Source organism: Abramis brama (genome assembly GCF_963993115.1).
Source record: "Abramis brama genome assembly, chromosome: 4".
Taxonomy (NCBI): domain Eukaryota; kingdom Metazoa; phylum Chordata; class Actinopteri; order Cypriniformes; family Leuciscidae; genus Abramis; species Abramis brama.
In genome coordinates, this window is record NC_139966.1 from 20,926,051 (window position 1) to 20,947,248 (window position 21,198).

At 38.1% G+C, this 21,198-nt stretch overlaps 1 protein-coding gene across 2 annotated transcripts in view; it reads right to left on the reverse strand.

The window, feature by feature from the left end:
- The window catches only part of LOC311081145 (tripartite motif-containing protein 16-like protein), a 30,153-nt gene that overhangs the window by 2,121 nt on the left and 6,834 nt on the right, over positions 1 to 21,198 (reverse strand). For both annotated transcript variants that reach the window (XM_084111559.1, XM_084111558.1), the window contains 2 exons: positions 331 to 487; positions 130 to 177 (listed from right to left, as the gene is read on the reverse strand). In XM_084111559.1, the coding sequence (XP_083967685.1) occupies positions 130 to 177; positions 331 to 487 (205 nt within the window). The remainder of the gene's footprint in view (positions 1 to 129; positions 178 to 330; positions 488 to 21,198) is intronic.

Genomic DNA, 21,198 nt, shown 5'->3' on the forward strand with positions numbered 1-21,198 from the left:
TATATCTTGTGCAAATCATCATTTACATGATCAACTATAAAACTCTTCTGTCATGTTTTCTTTCACCTTCTACAGGAAGAACATGAACATACTCAGTGAGTTTCTCTGCTTGTTTTCTTAGTGACTTACATTGAAGGAATTCGTTCCTGGTTCTGGGAACAATGTTGGTAAAAGTGACTGTGGAAATCAACAGACATGAAGAGTGTGATTATCATTTCAAGAGAAAATGATTCCTGCATCAGTTCCTAAGACATCTCTAATATGATCTTCTACATGATATGAGATGATGGAGGATCATTTCTGAGAGCTGATGAATCTCCAGGACTTTACCTCTGTCAGAGATCTTGAGCTCCTCTTTGCAGAAATCCTCCAGTTTGTCTTTCAGCTGATGGTCAGATTCTCTCTCGCCATCAAAAGAGGAGAGAGAACTGAAGGGATTGTCATTTACGTCTGTAGACTCGAGAGGAGCTGAGAGAGACTGGAAACTCTACAGAAAACAGAAATCAAAGCTCATCACCTCCACACTTCATCAATAACCTGCACTACTGTCAGATTTGTGCGGCTCTTGATCTTTTGTAACTCTCCTCAATCCAGCACTTTCACAGCATCAGCTTCATTCTTCTCATATTCATTTTATCATGTTGAAGCCACAAGATCTAGCATTTGCCACTTAAACTATATGTGAACTTTCTAGAAAAACACTTGGATGATAAAACATCTGGCAATAACATAAATGTAACAGATCACAGTTGACATTCAGGACTGTTTCTAGGCACAGGTGAACTAGGCGCTTGTCCAGGGTCCCAACAGCTGGAGAGGCGCTAATGAGCTGCTCAACGACCCCATTACCACGGTAACATAATTACATTGCACTTAAGCAAACATTCACCACATGCAAAGTACATTTAAGCTCAATATTAGCACAAGAAAGATATTATATTTTAGATGTATTGGAAAGCAATCATAATTCTCAAACTGTAGTGTTTTGAAATTATATGTTTAAAGAATGAATGACAGTAACAGTGAAAACACTGAAAGTGATTTATTCACATGTGGAAATACAATCTAGAGTTCAGTAATACACCATCACTAAAGCCTTTGTTTTATTCACATGATAATAGGGCAAAGTTTGATAAATTCATATGAAAAGGCAATAATATGTGATATTTTTGTTTTCATTAATTACGTTTACTTAGAATGTGAAATAGTATTACTAAACAATAATTTAATATATGCTTGGATTTGGGCTCATTTAAGTTTTAGTGAAAAATAATAAGTTACTGTTGCATTCTTGAAAGTGAAGAAACCATACTGTTAAAATAAATAATATAACATTTCTCATTGTATTCTGTCGATTTATTTATTTTTCATTGAATACACCGTGTGTGTCTAGAGATTGGTATTATTTTAAGGTGCAATGTGTAATATTTAAGAGGATCTGTTGACAGAAATGCAATATCATATACACAGGGATTAAAGTGAAAAAAATTCTTCTGACTGAAATGTGTTTTTAGGCCAAGTCATATTCCTTTAACTTTTTAAATAGTCGCGACCAATAGCGTTTTAAGGGGAGACATTTTAAACCACTTTAATATTGCCAGTAGGCGTATTTTAAAAGCTATTTTAATCTATGAAAACCAGGTAGGGAGCATGTGTACTGTAGAGCACGAACGGCAGCATTGTGCCTAGCTTCTGATTGATGGCGAGCTTGCACTTTTTTGCCATTATTGCCATATTGAAGTCTCCTGTGACATACTGTGCAAAGACACGTACCTGGCTGTTTGATTTTTTTAGTCCACGAACTAAAAGGCTTGCCATTCTCCCCCCATTTCGCTAAGCCAAGCCCATCTCCATTTATTTTTTACACCTACATACATATACTGTGTGTGTGTGTGTGTGTGTGTGTGTATGTATATATATATATATATATATATATATATATATATATATATATATATATATATATATATATATATATATATATATATATATATACACATACATATACATACACATACATATACACGTATATGTGTATATATACACTACTGGTCAAAAGTTTTAGATTGGTACGATTTTTTATGTTTTTAAAAGAAGTCTCTTCTGCTCACCAAAGCTGTATTTATTTGATAAAAAAACAATAAAAAAACAGTAATATTGTGAAATATTATGATAATTTAAAATGTCTGTTTTCTATTTTAATATATTTTAAAATGTAATTTATTCCTCAGATGAAAGCTGAATTTTCAACATCATTACTTCAGTGTCACATGATCCTTCAGAAATCATTCTAATATGATGATTTGATGCTAAAAAAACATTCAATATTATTTTCAATGTTGAAAACAGTTGTTTACAATTTTCTTTCAAAATTCTTTGATGAATAGAAAGTTCAAAAGAACAGCATTTATTTAAAATATAATATTTTCTAACATTATAAATGTCTTTACTGTAACTTTTGATCAGTTTAACTCATCCTTGATGAAAAAAAGTATTGATTTATTTTATTTCTTTCCCCCAAAAATAAAATAAAAATTCTTACTGACCCTAAACTTTTGAAGGGTAGTGTTTAATGTTACAAAAGCTTTCCATTTCAGATTAATGCTGTTCTTTTGAACTTTCTATTCATCATAGCATCATGAAATAAAAATGTAAAAAACTGTTTTCAACATTGAAAATAATAATGAATGTTTTTTTTAGCATAAAATCAGCATATTAGAATGATTTCTGAAGGATCATGTGACACTGAAGACCGGAGTAATGATGTTGAAAATTCATCTTTGATCACAGGAATAAATTACACTTAACTATATATTCACATAGAAAACAGCTGTTTTAAATTGGAATAATATTTCACAATATTACAATTTTTGTTTGTATTTTTAATCAAATAAATGCAGCCTTGGTGAGCAGAAGATATTTCTTTTAAAAACATTAAAAATCTAAAACTTTTGACCGGTTGTGTGTGTGTGTGTGTGTGTGTGTGTGTGTGTGTATGTATGTATGTATGTATGTATATATATATATATATATATATTTATATACACGTGTATAATATGTGTGTATATATAGTCAAATTATAACACGTTTACACAAAATTTGTTAACACACACAAGTACTTTTCCCCTTTACATAACATAAATTGTAAGAATATGACTAATAGTAGACTAGTACTAATAAATAAACATTAGGCCTATGCTAAAGCTATTAAATAGCAGTCCCAAACTAGTTTTTGTTAATACAATGTTGGTATGAGCCACTGCAGTCATTTAAAAATATAAAAAATAACAATAATAAAAAATAAAAAAATAGTGGCATTTTGGGGTTAATATGGAAACGACAGTTATCATGGTGATTACACAATATTAACAATAACTGTTAATGAAACATGGAAACTGCTCCTAGTGAATAGAATGAAAATCATCCCTGCATTACTTTTATTTCGTGTAATTTACAACGTAACGGCATTGCATGCTCGTAGTTTATTTTGCACTTTATATACAGTGAGGCGATACACAGCGCGCGCCGCTGCATTTGCGCGTGCAATTGAAGAGTGTTCGCTACGAGAACAGGATAACGGCTGACAGGACAAGAAAGTCCGTTTTTCTGAGGTGAAAAAACTTTATTTCAGCGTACACTTATGTCACTTATGGTAGTTCCTATTGTGCTGGGTTTTCTGAAGTAGTCATGATTCGCCTCTCATAACATAACGCTCTAAACACGCACGCAGAGTGGAAAAGGAGGAGCGGAGGAGAGGGGAGCAAGGATCACAGCGCAAATTTGAACTATATCGATATATGCGATATGGTCTAATTCCATATCGCATTTAAAAAATATATCGATATATTTTTTATATCGATATATCGCCCAGTCCTACCTGCATTATAATAAGTGTGTCCATGGTAACTGAAATATTCTACCTCAGCGCTCAGCTGTAGCCTGACATGCACTTTCCGTGAGCGGTAATTGAAAACCCGGAGTGGATCATCAGCGAAGTGATTACAGAATGCTTAGAGTGGAGAGAGGAACGTGCTTTTGCTCCACTCCAGGCTTTGATCACATCCCCCTCAGCAGGGTGAATACACCTCGTCTTTCCTTAATTTAAGACCTATTCAAACTAAAATTAAGACATTTATTACACTATTTGAGAAATGAAAGCCTATTACGGCCATAAAATTATGAAAAGTGAATTTAAGACATTAAGGACAGACTGGAACCCTGCAATTGACGGAAATCCGTCATAGACTTGCTGCAATTAACGGAAATCCGTCGTAGCGACGGAGAACTTTAATCCCTGTATACATAACTATGTTTTCAGTGGTGCTATGGAAGCGTTATGTTTTTATTACCTTAGAATGAGCCATTTCTATCTACATACAGCGCATGTCCCCTAACATTGAAATGCGCCGACAAGTTTTTACAGTAGCCCTAAACTGACAAACGTGTTTCGTCACAATGTTGTTTTTCGAGCAAAGAACCTAGCTAAAGTCAGCGAATAACTGACACTGACACAATGATGAACAAGTAACAATAATATTCACAATAACATTCATTGTTTTACTGAATAATTAAGTAAAACTAATTTCTTAATTTATCTTTGTAAAGAAACCTTATTGCTTAACTGGCTACTCTCTGCTGTCTCAGACGATGACATAATTTCCTGTCGGCCACAGTAACTTCTGTTGGTTGCAAATCACAGCCTCACTGGATGCCGCTAAAATTACACAGTGCACCTTTAAAAGCACACTGAAATAATTTTGACATTGGAGTGAAACAGGGCTGGACCCGAATATTCGAATATTCGTTCTGTGGGTTGGGATTCGAATTTTCATTTTTTTGTGTGTGTTTTTTGCACACCTGCCATCCTCCTCAAAATGGTTCTCATTTACACTTGAATATGTTTATACTATAAAATCTGGCGATATACAATACTTTTTATTACACGGCTTGGTTGAATTCTAATGTAGAATGCAGTCTGTTATTTCTTGAGACGGAACAGACTATTTTCTTTAGCGGAAACAATACAATCGTTTTTAAATCAATAAAGTCCTTTTTAAATCAATATTTTGTGTCAAATTATTGATTTATTTGGTAGGTTGCCATGTAATAAGCGGGATAATGTAGAGCGAGGTGGTTGTTATAGCGAATACAACCCCTTCAGGCTGATTCAAGACCCCTCCGGGTTGTATTCGCTATAACAACCGCATCGCTCTACATTATCCCTTACTTATCTTATATAGCCTAGCCGTTTTTAATAGGATGGAAAGTTGAAGGAACCCAACCTCGTTATACTTAATTAATATATTTGCCCCTTCTTAGCCTAGTAAAGTCTTCCCTGCAACTGAAGAATTCTCTGTCTAGCACACATCTGCATGAATGACACCCAGCTCTACCTTTCGACCAAACTCTTATCCACTCTCCCACCAATCTCTATTACTGACTGTATTTACCTGGTTTACTGTACACAAAACTTCCTCAAATTAAATAGTAAACTGAGGTTCTCCTCATTGGCACTAAATCCACTTTATCTAAAACCAACAGTTTTTCTCTCACTATTGATAGTTCCTCCGTTTCACCCTCCCCCAGGTTAAGAGTCTGGGTGTCATCCTTGACAGCACATTATCTTTTCAATCTCACATCAATAACATTACCCGGTCAGCCTACTTCCATCTACGAAACATTAATCGCCTCCACCCTTCCCTTACCCCCCACACTGCAGCTGTCCTTGTCCACAGTCTCGTCACTTCCCGTTTGGACTACTGCAACTCTCTCCTTTTCGGCCTTCCTCACAAATCCCTTCATAAACTTCAACTGGTCCAGAATGCAGCTGCCCGCATAATAACCCGAACCCCCTCCATTCACCACATCACTCCTGTTCTCCAACAGCTTCACTGGCTCCCGGTCCAATTCCGTATTCAATTCAAAATCCTTCTGTTAACATTCAAGGCCATCCACAACCTATCACCCCCATATTTGTCTGATCTCTTCCAGGTTCCAACCCCCACGCTCTCTTAGATCCTCGTCCTCCATACACCTGTTCGTTCCCCCTGCCCGTCTCACCACTATGGGGAGCAGAGCTTTTAGCCGCTCTGCTCCCCCGAACTCACTACTAGCCTGGTAATAGGGTAATACCAAACTCTGCTACTTCGCTTTGCTTCGTAGACAGAGTCTGGAAGGGCATAATTGAAAAGCGTTTTCTTTCTCGCGGGGGGGGGCTCTTGTCTGAAGTTTAAAATCATTGGTTACCCGTAAGCCAGTCACATAACGTTTGGATATGACATGTGTTATGCGCTGGCTCAGCCGCATCAAACTTCCACTGTAAACACATGTATGATGTGAAAACAAAACCATCGAGCGAAATACCGGAGTGAACATGGCTGTGAACGACTTTTGAGTTTTCAGTTGTTCTTCTATTCTTTACTTATTTATGCTTTTACTGTTTTTAAATGTATTATGTATCTTTGTACGGTGTCCTTGAGTGCCGAGAAAGGCACCTTTAAATAAAATGTATTATTATTATTATTATTATTATCATTTTAATGTAGTGATTGTGTTTGTTAAGGTACATCACAAATAAAAATATTTAGCTTTTGGTTTTATTTTTCATCAAACAACATAAAAAAGACAGTAAAGTATGGTTTATCATTTGTGAATGATAAGGAAGTCAGGTAGGCATGCATGCATCCTCACAGAAACTGATGTATGATCATAGGCATCATTTGCAGGCGGGACATGTCCCACGCTCTTTCTCAGGGTCGATATTGTCCCCACGCTTTTTGAAACAGTTCGAGGCACGGATGTATGAAGGACTAAAAATGACAGAAGGAAAAATAAATAAATAAATAAATAAAAGAAGAAATAAATAAATACATTCAGAAATAATAGTGAAAATAAATACATTTTGGTAATATACATGGCTATTTCTGTATTTTTACATGTATTTATTTATTTATTTATGCATTTCTATATGTATTTATACATTTATTTATTTATATATTTATTTATTTATTTCTACTTTTATTTATTTATTTATTTTTCGTTCTGTCATTTTTAGTCCTTCATAATGTAGCCTATAATACTAATAAATAAAACATCTGCAGTTAACTAGCAGAGAATAAATTTAGTTCATTATTAAATAAGTGACGATCTAGCGCTAAAATGTGTTGTTTTTGAAATCAAGAATGAAGTCTATAATGAATAAAGCGGGGCACAACCTAACGCCTTTTTACTTTCTCAGTTTGTGCAGACACTTGGGGTTCAGAGTATTTATTTTTTCTTGCATTCATTTCACCCGTCTAGTACAACTATGTTTCTTTATACAGTGTATATTTTTTTTCTTGATTTACCCCGAAAGAATGGAAGTGAAATGTGACAACATGCCCCATAGGGGTACATTGTATGACAGCTTAAAATTGTATCTGATCTAATAAAAAAATATACAAGACAAACTAAAATATTTAATTAAAAAAAAACTATTAAGTTTTTCATATAAAACAATAAACTAATTTTTGAGTTTGACAACTAACACACAGCAAAACATTAAATGTTTAACAGCTGTTTAATACGCTGTTAAATCAGACTTCACAGCTTCTCAAGACGCCATAGACTTTCATACATGGTTTTCTGTCATCAGTTGTGGACATGATGTTACCATTCCTTATCGTATAACAGTTATGGTTCTGAAAGAACTATTACACTTACGTAAATCTAGGACAAGACACAGAATAAGTGTATGTGCCGTACTTTTTAAAGTCACATGACTGCAATAAACACGACTGTTAACACACGAGTATATAACGTCAAGTCAAGTCATCTTCATTTATATAGCGCTTTTAACATGTAGATTGTTTCAAAGCAGCTTTACAGAGATAAATGTATAATTTAAGGTAACAGAGATTGTTTTGGCTTTATATCGGTTCTTTAATAAAGTTATTTTCCAGCTAAAGTGAGTTTTGATTGATTCGCTTCCGTCGCAACGATCATTTGTTATTAAATTAGGGTCCGCTAAGACGACACAGGTGAACTAGGCGCTTGTCCAGGATCCCAACAGCTGGAGGGGCGCTAATGAGCTGCTCAGCGACCCCATTACCACGGTAACATAATTACACTGCACTTTATGGCTAGTTCACACTACAGGATTTTAAGCCTGATTTTAGCCCGATTTGCAAGTTAACGAGCTCGCCGACAGGTCAGGCTGTAATAGCGTGCAAATCTGCGGGTGATCCGCGCCAGAGTCCTGCACGGGTCCGATTTTGTAAATCCGCACCCGCCCGTACCCGCAGAGCAGTGCTTAAAAGCAGTGCTCGGGGCGCATCCGACCCGTTTTCCGACAGCAGCACTAATTAAAATCCGCACCCGACCCGCTTAAAATAGAACCGACACCTGACCCGCACCCAAAATAAAATCAGTTTAGCCAATCACATTAGACACAATTACAAAAATGTTTACTGCCAGGTCATACAGAATATATTACACGACAATTAACACAAGGACAACTTCAGCCAAAGCTGTCAAAAGGCCGTTACATGAAGAACATGGCAAACGTTACCACAAAACTGAGTAGCCTTATCACATTTTACCAATCGAACAGACGCGGCTACAACACTATATCTGCCACGCAATTTCGTCTAGCCTACATCTGACAATTTTGGGTTCAAACACGCCCTGCACACCACACATACTTAACAGTGTTAAATCTGAAAAATACTGTTCGATAGAACTGCTTGTTACCACAGTTATCTGTGCTTCCTCAGCGATGAAGTTCCACATTTGCGACTATCCAACACGAAAATGCAGCAAAGCCTTTCACAAGATTTTATTCAGATAACTCCAAATTTCTCCCACACACTGGACTTGATTCTTTATGATGTATTGTCGACAACTTTATGTGGTGATGCGATCAATTACGATAGTGATTAGGGGCAGATATGGTGCGTTCAGTGAGTATAAAAGGAGATGAGACTGACATCTCACTAAGCGCGTCTTTCTGGGTCTTGGGAAGTGACGTCATTTCTGGCGCACCGTGTTTATGTCCAGGAGGTAAGAGCTACTAATGGCATTCTCTCCGTGAATGTTTTGTGTGTAAGGGTAATTGAGACGCATTTGATTTAACAGTGTGTGGCTGAGGAGTACGTTAGACATGTCGAACAACTATGTCAATGTGAGGCCATAATTAGCCCGCCATCGAGTGCACTGGGCGGTATGAGTTACCATATGCAGGTATGTTACACTTATTTTAATGTTAGGTTCACAAGACAGTCAAGTCAAGTCAAGTGTATTTATATAGCGCTTTTCACAATACAGATTGCATCAAAGCAGCTTCACAGCATTAAACAGTGATTTCTTAAAGTCCAACTGAAATCAAAATTGACCCTATTTACTTTGTTAGCGCATATTACTAGTCTTGTGGTGAACAATTAATCCGTGCAAGTTAATACACAGAAAAAAATTCTTTGCCGTCGTAATCTTTAATCAAAGTCAGAAAAGTTACTTCCGGTCTGGAATGGCGTTCCTTCTCTGATGACGTAGGTTTGACGGCTTGGTTTGGGAAACGCTTAACCACTCCCCTCAAACTGTTAGTCTGTTATGAGCGAGAGATGGAGAGGAGGAGCGCTAGAGTAAAACCCTGCCCTCTGTTCAGTATTCCTTTTCACTGGGAAATACGTCACAACACTGGAGAAAAGTCGTTGGCAACTTCCGGTTCACGCGGACTTTAAATTGAAATTTTGTGTATTATATTTTAACAGTCACAATGGGGGCCAGGAGGTGTTGCAGCAGGCTTCGTGGGCGCTGTTAGGCTTTATGTGACCCATTGTTGGTCCTGTGAATTAGGATTGCCTGCAGCTGGTAGTCATTATTCGAACTGGAGCGCTTCGGAACAGAGTTGTATTCTCCTCTTCAAGCTGTCTTCGACCATTTCTTTGCCTTTTACTGGAACAACGCATTTACTGCCGATCTGTACTTTTACTCTAATTACTTGACGATCTAATTTCAGCGAACGAGGGTCTCGACGACCGGAACGACGCATCTGTTGCTTATCTGTACATTTACTCTAATTGTTTGACGATCTCATTTCAGCGAACGAGGGTCTCCTTGTAGTGATGTGTCGTTCATGAACGATTCGTTCATTTTGAACGAATCTTTAATATGACTCGGGACTACCGAGTTGTCTCGGAGAATGATTCGTTCATTTTGTGTTGACCGCGCATGCGCATTACGCAACATATGGGTCAGTGACTCGTCAGTGTCTGACTCTGATCTGTCTGCTTGGCCGGAAACATTAATGATTAGTTCATCTCTCGAGTCTTCGGGTTCGAGTCCGAGTCTTTCGTTCTTCCTGTCAGTCCCATAGAGGCTATGCTGTCAGTAACGGAAACAGAAATGATTAGTTCATCTCTCGAGTCTTCGGGTTCGAGTCCGAGTCTTTCGTTCTTCCTGTCAGTCCCATAGAGGCTATGCTGTCAGTAGCGGAAACAGAAATGATTAGTTCATCTCTCGAGTCTTCGGGTTCGAGTCCTTCGTTCTTTTGTCACGTGACTTGTAACCGTATTGAACACTAATTCACAACCTTTTTACAAACAAGCGCGTAGTTATTTTTTTTATTATTATTATTATTTTTTTTTTACTCTTACAGTTACGTGATGCGTTTCTGTTCTCAAGATTATTTTCTATAACATTGAATGTGATATTTAAGAGTTGGTTAATGCAAAGCTTTATCCATATGATAGGGGAAACCACTTTGATGAGACTTGTATACAGTGGATTATAATTTTCAGTTAATTTCATAAACATATACAAATATGGGAAATATATTGACTATTCAAATCTAACTTCACAAATTCAAGTCAATTAGACTATTACTAATTTTGTATCATCTGTATTTTATTTTTCTCTATTGAGTTGTTATATTATTTTGTTGTCCTTGTGTTATTAATGAATAAAAATCAGTTTAAAAAATTGAAATGAAGTGTTATGTATTTTGGATTCATGTATATTTTTGAGTCATTCACTAGGTTTTTTTGTCCATAATAAATCACCTAAAAAGTTTGAAACCTACACCTTTGTACATAGCTTATTATAACACTGTACACATTCTTGACTGGTTGTTTATTGTTTGTTTATTGTTGTTGTTTTTTTGCCAACAAAGCTTTAAAACACATTGGATAACCATCCAAAAAGGAATTAAATCAAATTAAATAAAAATAAATACAAATTAAAAGAACACTATAAAGCCACAGAGCATAATAACCATAACTATGAACTTAAATCACAATATAAAGCCTAAAAACAATATTTCACAACAAGCCAGGCTTTTCAAATAAATTAATAATTGTGAAACACACTGTGGCTATATTTTAGGGCCTGCTTTAAGGCATGTTTGCATTCAAAAAAACAAGCTCCCGGACCTTGGCTGGGCTGAGCCTGTTCCTTCTGTCCGAGATAATCTGCCCCATCTTAGAAAATACTCTTTCCGATGGTACAGATGTGGCCACGATGCAAAGTCTAGCCTCCATGACCTCAGAAAGGCTTTTATAAACAGCTGAACATCTCCTCCACCATGCCAGAGGGTCCGATGTGCGGGGTAAGAGTGGCTCCGCAAGGTAGGCCCGCATCTCCACCATAGCATCTGATGTAGTTGAAGTGGTAGCAGAAGGCCTCAAGCTTGCTACCCTCTCATCGAAGTCTTCCCAAAACATGGCCCCTGCACTGGAAGACGCACCAGAATCTGGAGGATGCTCCTCTTCAGTGTGAGTTGGGTTAATAGCTGCTGCAGCTGCTGTAACCCTTTTCACTGTGTCTTCGGCTGCCTGGTGGTTGACAAAGGCTTGCTTTTTGAACCTTGGATCCAAGCAAGTTGCATCCGCAAGCTTCTCAATGAGCTCCACTCTGCCAAATCTTCTAGTCATTTCTGACATCAGGGTGTCCACTAGTTTTTTTACAGGCGCAAAGCTGGAGGGATTCCTTTGATTCTGGGCAACAATCCTCTGAAGACCTCTAGTCATCAATATGATTTTGGAGGCAGTCACAAACCTACAAAAATGTACAATTGTTTACATACTGTACATATAACAAAGCCAAAATCAGCATTACACATACTAGAAATACATGCATGATTAAGAGATATAGAGTTTAAAATGTGGTTTTGATATGAATGTTAATCAAAAAAAATTTATTTAAAAATACTTACTTTTCTGCACTCACTTCGGTAGTGACCTCCTCAAAAGGATGAATGATATCCACAATTTCTCTGCACATTTCCCATTCATCTGGCGACAAGGTTGGCAGAGATGCATTAGTGAGAGCCATTGCGGAGATGATTGGCTCTTTGATGTCAATAAATCTTTTCAACATATAAAATGTTGAATTCCACCTTGTGGCCACGTCTTGTTTTAAGCGCAGCTGCTCTTGACCCATTTGTTTTTGCGTGGCCTTCAGCTTATCTGAAGCAACTGTGCTTCTATGGAAGAACTCAACCGTTGTCTTGACCTTTTGCAATATTGCTTGGACCTCTTTCAGTGCAGCTCTCACAATAAGGTTCAGCAAATGTGCAAAACAGGGTATGTGATCCCAGTGGAGGTGGTCTTTCAGGGCTGAAACGATGTTGCTGTCATTGTCTGTGACACAGGCTACAATTTTGTCAACCACACCCCATTCATTGGTAACCCTGGTCAGCTCACTTGCCAGGTGAGCAGCAGTGTGTCTGTCAGTCAAGACAAAGCAGTCCAGGAGATAGGAGGTCATCTGAAAGTCCTCTATGAAATGACAAGTCACAGCCATGTAACTTGTGGTAGTCACAGAGGTCCAGCAGTCTGTTGTAAGACATACGCTAGATGCACTTTTGATTTTGTCCATGATGTCTGCTCTTAACTTCTCATACAGCCTAGGCATTACAGTTTTTGTAAGTGTTTTTCTGCTAGGTAGGCTGTATGATTGGTCCAGAAGAAATGAGTATTCCTTAAAGCCCTTATCCTCCACTACAGAAAAGGGCTGAAAGTCGCAAGCAATCATTTTGACCAGAGCCTCATCTAGTTTGTTCTGTCTCAGTGGATCCATTGGTCGTGTTATGAAACTGCTCATAGAGGTTTGCTGTTGTGGCCTCCTTGACCTAACTGCTCCTTGGATGGTGGTGGGTGCTGCTGGTATACTGGATTCTGCTGATGAGGTGCCAGCCAAAGAAGTCGAATATCCAGCTGAAGAGGTGCTGGTGGTGGAAACAGCTCCAGCTGCTGCAGAGCCACCATCTTCAATCTCTGTTCTAACTTGTGCTAACAGCACAGTTGGATGTGAGGTTTTCAGGTGTCTTCTCAAATTTGAAGTGCTTCCTCCTTTGGTGGAAAAAAATTTCTTGCAGATGTTGCATTTTGCCTCAATGGCCGAAGTTGCCACAAAATGAGTCCAAACATCACTCCTTTTTCTAGAGCTCATCCTGATCTGTCTGTGTGTCTTCTCTGCTCTTCACCTTGTGCAAAACAACGGGGGATGGGACGGGCGTGTCACTGTCCCCTTGGTGACAGCTTTGAGAGACAGTTGCAATATAACTCAACCATTGGCTAAACCCTTGTTTGACACACACACACATGTTGGATGATTGGTTGATTGCTCAGCCAATGGTTGAGTTATATTGCAACTGTCTCTCAAAGCTGTCACCAAGGGGACAGTGACACGCCCGTCCCATCCCCCGTTGTTTTGCACAAGGTGAAGAGCAGAGAAGACACACAGACAGATCAGGATGAGCTCTAGAAAAAGGAGTGATGTTTGGACTCATTTTGTGGCAACTTCGGCCATTGAGGCAAAATGCAACATCTGCAAGAAATTTTTTTCCACCAAAGGAGGAAGCACTTCAAATTTGAGAAGACACCTGAAAACCTCACATCCAACTGTGCTGTTAGCACAAGTTAGAACAGAGATTGAAGATGGTGGCTCTGCAGCAGCTGGAGCTGTTTCCACCACCAGCACCTCTTCAGCTGGATATTCGACTTCTTTGGCTGGCACCTCATCAGCAGAATCCAGTATACCAGCAGCACCCACCACCATCCAAGGAGCAGTTAGGTCAAGGAGGCCACAACAGCAAACCTCTATGAGCAGTTTCATAACACGACCAATGGATCCACTGAGACAGAACAAACTAGATGAGGCTCTGGTCAAAATGATTGCTTGCGACTTTCAGCCCTTTTCTATAGTGGAGGATAAGGGCTTTAAGGAATACTCATTTCTTCTGGACCAATCATACAGCCTACCTAGCAGAAAAACACTTACAAAAACTGTAATGCCTAGGCTGTATGAGAAGTTAAGAGCAGACATCATGGACAAAATCAAAAGTGCATCTAGCGTATGTCTTACAACAGACTGCTGGACCTCTGTGACTACCACAAGTTACATGGCTGTGACTTGTCATTTCATAGAGGACTTTCAGATGACCTCCTATCTCCTGGACTGCTTTGTCTTGACTGACAGACACACTGCTGCTCACCTGGCAAGTGAGCTGACCAGGGTTACCAATGAATGGGGTGTGGTTGACAAAATTGTAGCCTGTGTCACAGACAATGCCAGCAACATCGTTTCAGCCCTGAAATACCACCTCCACTGGGATCACATACACTGTTTTGCACATTTGCTGAACCTTATTGTGAGAGCTGCACTGAAAGAGGTCCAAGCAATATTGCAAAAGGTCAAGACAACGGTTGAGTTCTTCCATAGAAGCACAGTTGCTTCAGATAAGCTGAAGGCCACGCAAAAACAAATGGGTCAAGAGCAGCTGCGCTTAAAACAAGACGTGGCCACAAGGTGGAATTCAACATTTTATATGTTGAAAAGATTTATTGACATCAAAGAGCCAATCATCTCCGCAATGGCTCTCACTAATGCATCTCTGCCAACCTTGTCGCCAGATGAATGGGAAATGTGCAGAGAAATTGTGGATATCATTCATCCTTTTGAGGAGGTCACTACCGAAGTGAGTGCAGAAAAGTAAGTATTTTTAAATAATTTTTTTTTGATTAACATTCATATCAAAACCACATTTTAAACTCTATATCTCTTAATCATGCATGTATTTCTAGTATGTGTAATGCTGATTTTGGCTTTGTTATATGTACAGTATGTAAACAATTGTACATTTTTGTAGGTTTGTGACTGCCTCCAAAATCATATTGATGACTAGAGGTCTTCAGAGGATTGTTGCCCAGAATCAAAGGAATCCCTCCAGCTTTGTGCCTGTAAAAAAACTAGTGGACACCCTGATGTCAGAAATGACTAGAAGATTTGGCAGAGTGGAGCTCATTGAGAAGCTTGCGGATGCAACTTGCTTGGATCCAAGGTTCAAAAAGCAAGCCTTTGTCAACCACCAGGCAGCCGAAGACACAGTGAAAAGGGTTACAGCAGCTGCAGCAGCTATTAACCCAACTCACACTGAAGAGGAGCATCCTCCAGATTCTGGTGCGTCTTCCAGTGCAGGGGCCATGTTTTGGGAAGACTTCGATGAGAGGGTAGCAAGCTTGAGGCCTTCTGCTACCACTTCAACTACATCAGATGCTATGGTGGAGATGCGGGCCTACCTTGCGGAGCCACTCTTACCCCGCACATCGGACCCTCTGGCATGGTGGAGGAGATGTTCAGCTGTTTATAAAAGCCTTTCTGAGGTCATGGAGGCTAGACTTTGCATCGTGGCCACATCTGTACCATCGGAAAGAGTATTTTCTAAGATGGGGCAGATTATCTCGGACAGAAGGAACAGGCTCAGCCCAGCCAAGGTCCGGGAGCTTGTTTTTTTGAATGCAAACATGCCTTAAAGCAGGCCCTAAAATATAGCCACAGTGTGTTTCACAATTATTAATTTATTTGAAAAGCCTGGCTTGTTGTGAAATATTGTTTTTAGGCTTTATATTGTGATTTAAGTTCATAGTTATGGTTATTATGCTCTGTGGCTTTATAGTGTTCTTTTAATTTGTATTTATTTTTATTTAATTTGATTTAATTCCTTTTTGGATGGTTATCCAATGTGTTTTAAAGCTTTGTTGGCAAAAAAACAACAACAATAAACAAACAATAAACAACCAGTCAAGAATGTGTACAGTGTTATAATAAGCTATGTACAAAGGTGTAGGTTTCAAACTTTTTAGGTGATTTATTATGGACAAAAAAACCTAGTGAATGACTCAAAAATATACATGAATCCAAAATACACAACACTTCATTTCAATTTTTTAAACTGATTTTTATTCATTAATAACACAAGGACAACAAAATAATATAACAACTCAATAGAGAAAAATAAAATACAGATGATACAAAATTAGTAATAGTCTAATTGACTTGAATTTGTGAAGTTAGATTTGAATAGTCAATATATTTCCCATATTTGTATATGTTTATGAAATTAACTGAAAATTATAATCCACTGTATACAAGTCTCATCAAAGTGGTTTCCCCTATCATATGGATAAAGCTTTGCATTAACCAACTCTTAAATATCACATTCAATGTTATAGAAAATAATCTTGAGAACAGAAACGCATCACGTAACTGTAAGAGTAAAATAATAATAATAATAATAATAATAAAAAAAATAACTACGCGCTTGTTTGTAAAAAGGTTGTGAATTAGTGTTCAATACGGTTACAAGTCACGTGACAAAAGAACGAAGGACTCGAACCCGAAGACTCGAGAGATGAACTAATCATTTCTGTTTCCGCTACTGACAGCATAGCCTCTATGGGACTGACAGGAAGAACGAAAGACTCGGACTCGAACCCGAAGACTCGAGAGATGAACTAATCATTTCTGTTTCCGTTACTGACAGCATAGCCTCTATGGGACTGACAGGAAGAACGAAAGACTCGGACTCGAACCCGAAGACTCGAGAGATGAACTAATCATTTCTGTTTCCGGAGTCCGGACCGGACCTGTGTCACACGGCCCGGCCCAGATCAGAGTCAGACACAGACGAGTCGACAACTAACGTCTCGACACGAACCCGAAGACACGAGAGGAGGAGAACAAACGTGATAAATATGAAGTTGCAAAAGAAAGAACGTCTCGGATCAGGAGGTGAGGTCAGATGAACTAAAACTGCAATAGCCTGAACTTAAGACTCAACAACTAATCAATTAATTAAACATTTCAGTTTCTTATAATTCTTCTTCTTATTTTTTACAAATGTAATCAACATTTTCACAAGTACTATATGTGTTGGGCTATTTAACATGTAATTTTAATTATATTCTGCTGAAATGAACGAAATGACTCGAAAAAAGATTCGTTCATTTTGCTGAACGAGACTCAAAGATCCGAGTCAGTAAAATGATCCGAACTTCCCACTACTATCTCCTTGACGACCGGAACGATAGCGCGTTCACAGCCTGTAGTGACGCATCTAAATTTAGTCTTTTCCAGAATTGACATTAAGACTTGAGTAATTTACAGTGGCAAGAAGCTACTGGTTTTTGTCACTACTATTGTTTTATTGCGAATATTATGTCTATTTGAATGTTGGTTGTTTGTGAATGTGCTTTTGAGTATTGTAGTCTGAGAATACATTTTTATAGGACGACGCTGAGCTGACAGAGTTAGTACCAGCCAGTGAACGATTGCATCTTTTTGATAAACCAATTCCTTCTGGTAGCATGGAATTACATGGAATGTGTATTTGTGTGTTTGTATCTCATTGTCTTCTCTTCCACTCAGAATTGGGGTTCCAGATTAGCTAGAGTCTTTTTCGTTCGGCTATCGATCTGCAGTGTTCCCAGCGGGTGAATTTGGTGTTGTGTGAGAGCACGAGTAGTTGCTGTGTTTATTGGATCGGCAAGATGAACTCCCCAATTCTGAAGTGGTAGTGTGTGTGTGTGTGTGTGTGTGTGTGTGTGTCTGTGTATCATGCTCCATGACTGATGTATTCCTTTTTTGGAATTTTGTTTGTATATTCAAAAGATACCAGTTTGTATTTTATTGTATGTATTGAATAAAATCTGTGAACCGTTTATCCATCGTCTGATATCTGACTCAGCCACTGTGAATCTGTGTGCTTTACAGTTTGTGTAACTGTGGGTCCCCGGCCCATTTCCGGGGTGGCGTAGTCGGTTTAGTGCCATAATTGGCATTGTAGTAAACACTTGAAACCCAGATTGCCACATTTACAATCTCCACTACTAGCTATTCTTTTCTTCAACTCCTCAGCATCCATCTCGACGACTGTAAGCAGATCGCGCGCGCGGTTATGAGGAATTTTCAAAAGTGAAAGTAGCCTATAGGTAACGTTATAGATTCCTGGGAGGGCGTGGCGCGTGGGCACAAATAAACTGATGTGGATTTTAAATTATTTTATCAACTTGAAATACAGGCATATTTTTGTAGATGTGTTCCTAAAAATATGCATATATTTTTATGTTTGCATGATTGTTTTAAACCCGTGTTTCCCCCGTGTCCGACCCGACCCGCACCCGTATCCGACACAGTTGGATATTTTTCACCCGTTTGAGCAAAATTTGCGGGTCACCCGAACCTGTGCAGGACTCTAATCCGCGCTCATAATCTTTAAGTGTGAAATACTTAACGACGCATCAAAAACGCTTGCTGACACATCACCGACGTGTCGCCGACAAATATCTAGCATGCCAAATATCTGGAGCTGTCGGCCGACTCAATAGCCTGTGGTGTCACGTGTCGCGACGAGCAACAGCCAATGATCAGCTTGTTATGACATTACAAAAGCCTTTTGTATTTGTAACCATCGTTGCCAAACCACAACAGGCAGCTGCTTTTTCATAATAATGTTTTACTCACCTCCAACTCTCTCTGACAGACAATCCCTCGTGTGCTTATCCATCCTTTCACCCATATTCTTTTTTTTTTTTTCGGGGTTCTAAAAGGATCATTGCGCAAACAATATATATATATATTTATTTATTTTTTCGCCAATTTTGTCCCGCCATCCATTTTCAAATGGAATGCGCCATTTCCCATTCCACTTCTTGCGCATGTTTTCGTGACAAAATGTGTCGTTGTTGTCAGCTCATGTAGTGTGTAACCCCCTGTTGCAGATCATTTACGTAGTGTCACATAGTGTGAACACCACAACGACTTCAAGACTCCAGAGCAAGTCATGTAGTCTAAACAGCACAGCAATCTGCCGACGTTTAAAGTTGTGTAGTGTGAACTAGGCATAAGCAAACATTCACCACATGCTAAGTACATTCAAGCTGAATATTATCATAAGAAAGATATTATATTTTAGATGTATTGGAAAGACTGCAATCATAATTCTCAATTTAGTGTTTTGAAATTATATGTTTAATGAATGAATGACAGCAACAGTGAAAACACTGAAAGTGATTTATTCACATGTGGAAATACAATCTAGAGTTCAGTAATACACCATCACTAAAGCCTTTGTTTTATTCACATAATTATAGTGCAAAGTTTGATAAATTCATATGAAAAGGCAATAATATGTGATATTTTTGTTTTCATTAATTAAGTTTACTTAGAATGTGAAATAGTATTACTAAACAATAATTTAATATATGCTTGGATTTGGGCTCATTTAAAGGGATACTTCACTTTAAAATGAAAATTCTGTCATCATTTACTCACCCCCAAGTTGTTTCAAACCTGTATGAATTTCTTTCTTCTGCTGAACACATAGGAAGATATTTTGAAGAATGTCAGTAACCAAACAGTTAACTGGAACCATTGACTTCCATAGTACTTTTTTTTCCTACTATGGAAGTCAATGGTTCCAGTTAACTGTTTGGTTACTGACATTCTTCAAAATATCTATCTTTCTGTGCAGCAGAAGAAAGAAATTCATACAGGTTTGAAACAACTTGAGGGTGAGTAAATGATGACAGAATTTTCATTTTAAAGTGGAGTATCCCTTTAAGTTTTACTGAAAAATAATAAGTTACTGTTGCATTATTGAAAGTGAAGAAACCATACTGTTAAAATAAATAATATAACATTTCTCATTGTATTCTGTCGATTTATTTATTTTTCATTGAATACACCGTGTGTCTAGAGATTGGTATTATTTTAAGGTGAAATGTGTAATATTTAGGAGGATCTGTTGACAGAAATGCAATATCATATACATAACTATGTTTTCAGTGGTGCTATGGAAGCGTTATGTTTTTATTACCTTAGAACGAGCCATTTCTATCTACATACAGCGCATGTCCCCTAACATTGAAATGCGCCGACATGTTTCTACAGTAGCCCTAAACTGACAAACGTGTTTCGTCACAATGTTGTTTTTCGAGCAAAGAACCTAGCTAAAGTCAGCGAATAACTGACACTGACACAATGATGAACAAGTAACAATAATATTCACAATAACATTCATTGTTTTACTGAATAATTAAGTAAAACTAATTTCTTAATTTATCTTTGTAAAGAAACCTTATTGCTTAACTGGCTACTCTCTGCTGTCTCAGACGATGACATAATTTCCTGTTGGCCACAGTAACTTCTGCTGGTTGCAAATCACAGCCTCACTGGATGCCGCTAAAAATACACAGTGCACCTTTAAAAGCACACTGAAATAATTTTGACATTGGAGTGAAACAGGGCTGGACCCGAATATTCAAATATTCGTTCTGTGGGTTGGTATTCAGTTTTCAATTTTGGGATTTGAATTTTTGTTTTTTGTGTGTTTTTTGCACACCTGCCATCCTCCTCAAAATGGTTCTCATTTACACTTGAAAATGTTTATACTATAAAATCTGGCGATATACAGTACAATACTCTTTTTTATTACATGGCTTGGTTGAATTCTAATGCAGAATGCGGTCTGTTATCAAGAAATCTGCTGCTAAGTATAACACACCGTTGCCATGAAAAACAGAGCGTTGCTATGGACCCAGGATTCTAACCGTAGAGACGGAACAGACTATTTTCTTCAGCGGAAGCAATACAATCGTTTTTAAATCAATAAACTCCTTTTTAAATCAATATTTTGCATCAAATTATTGATTTATTTGGTAGGTAGCCAAATAAATGGCTCCGCTTCGCATCGGGGTCCTGATCAGCCTGTCGGGGTTGTATTCGCTATAACAACCGCCTCGCTCTACATTATCCCTTACTTATCTTATATAGCCTAGCCGTTTTTAATAGGATGGAAAGTTGAAGGAACCCAACCTCGTTATACTTAATGAATATATTTGCCCCTTCTTAGCCTAGTAAAGTCTTCCCTGCAACTGAAGTATT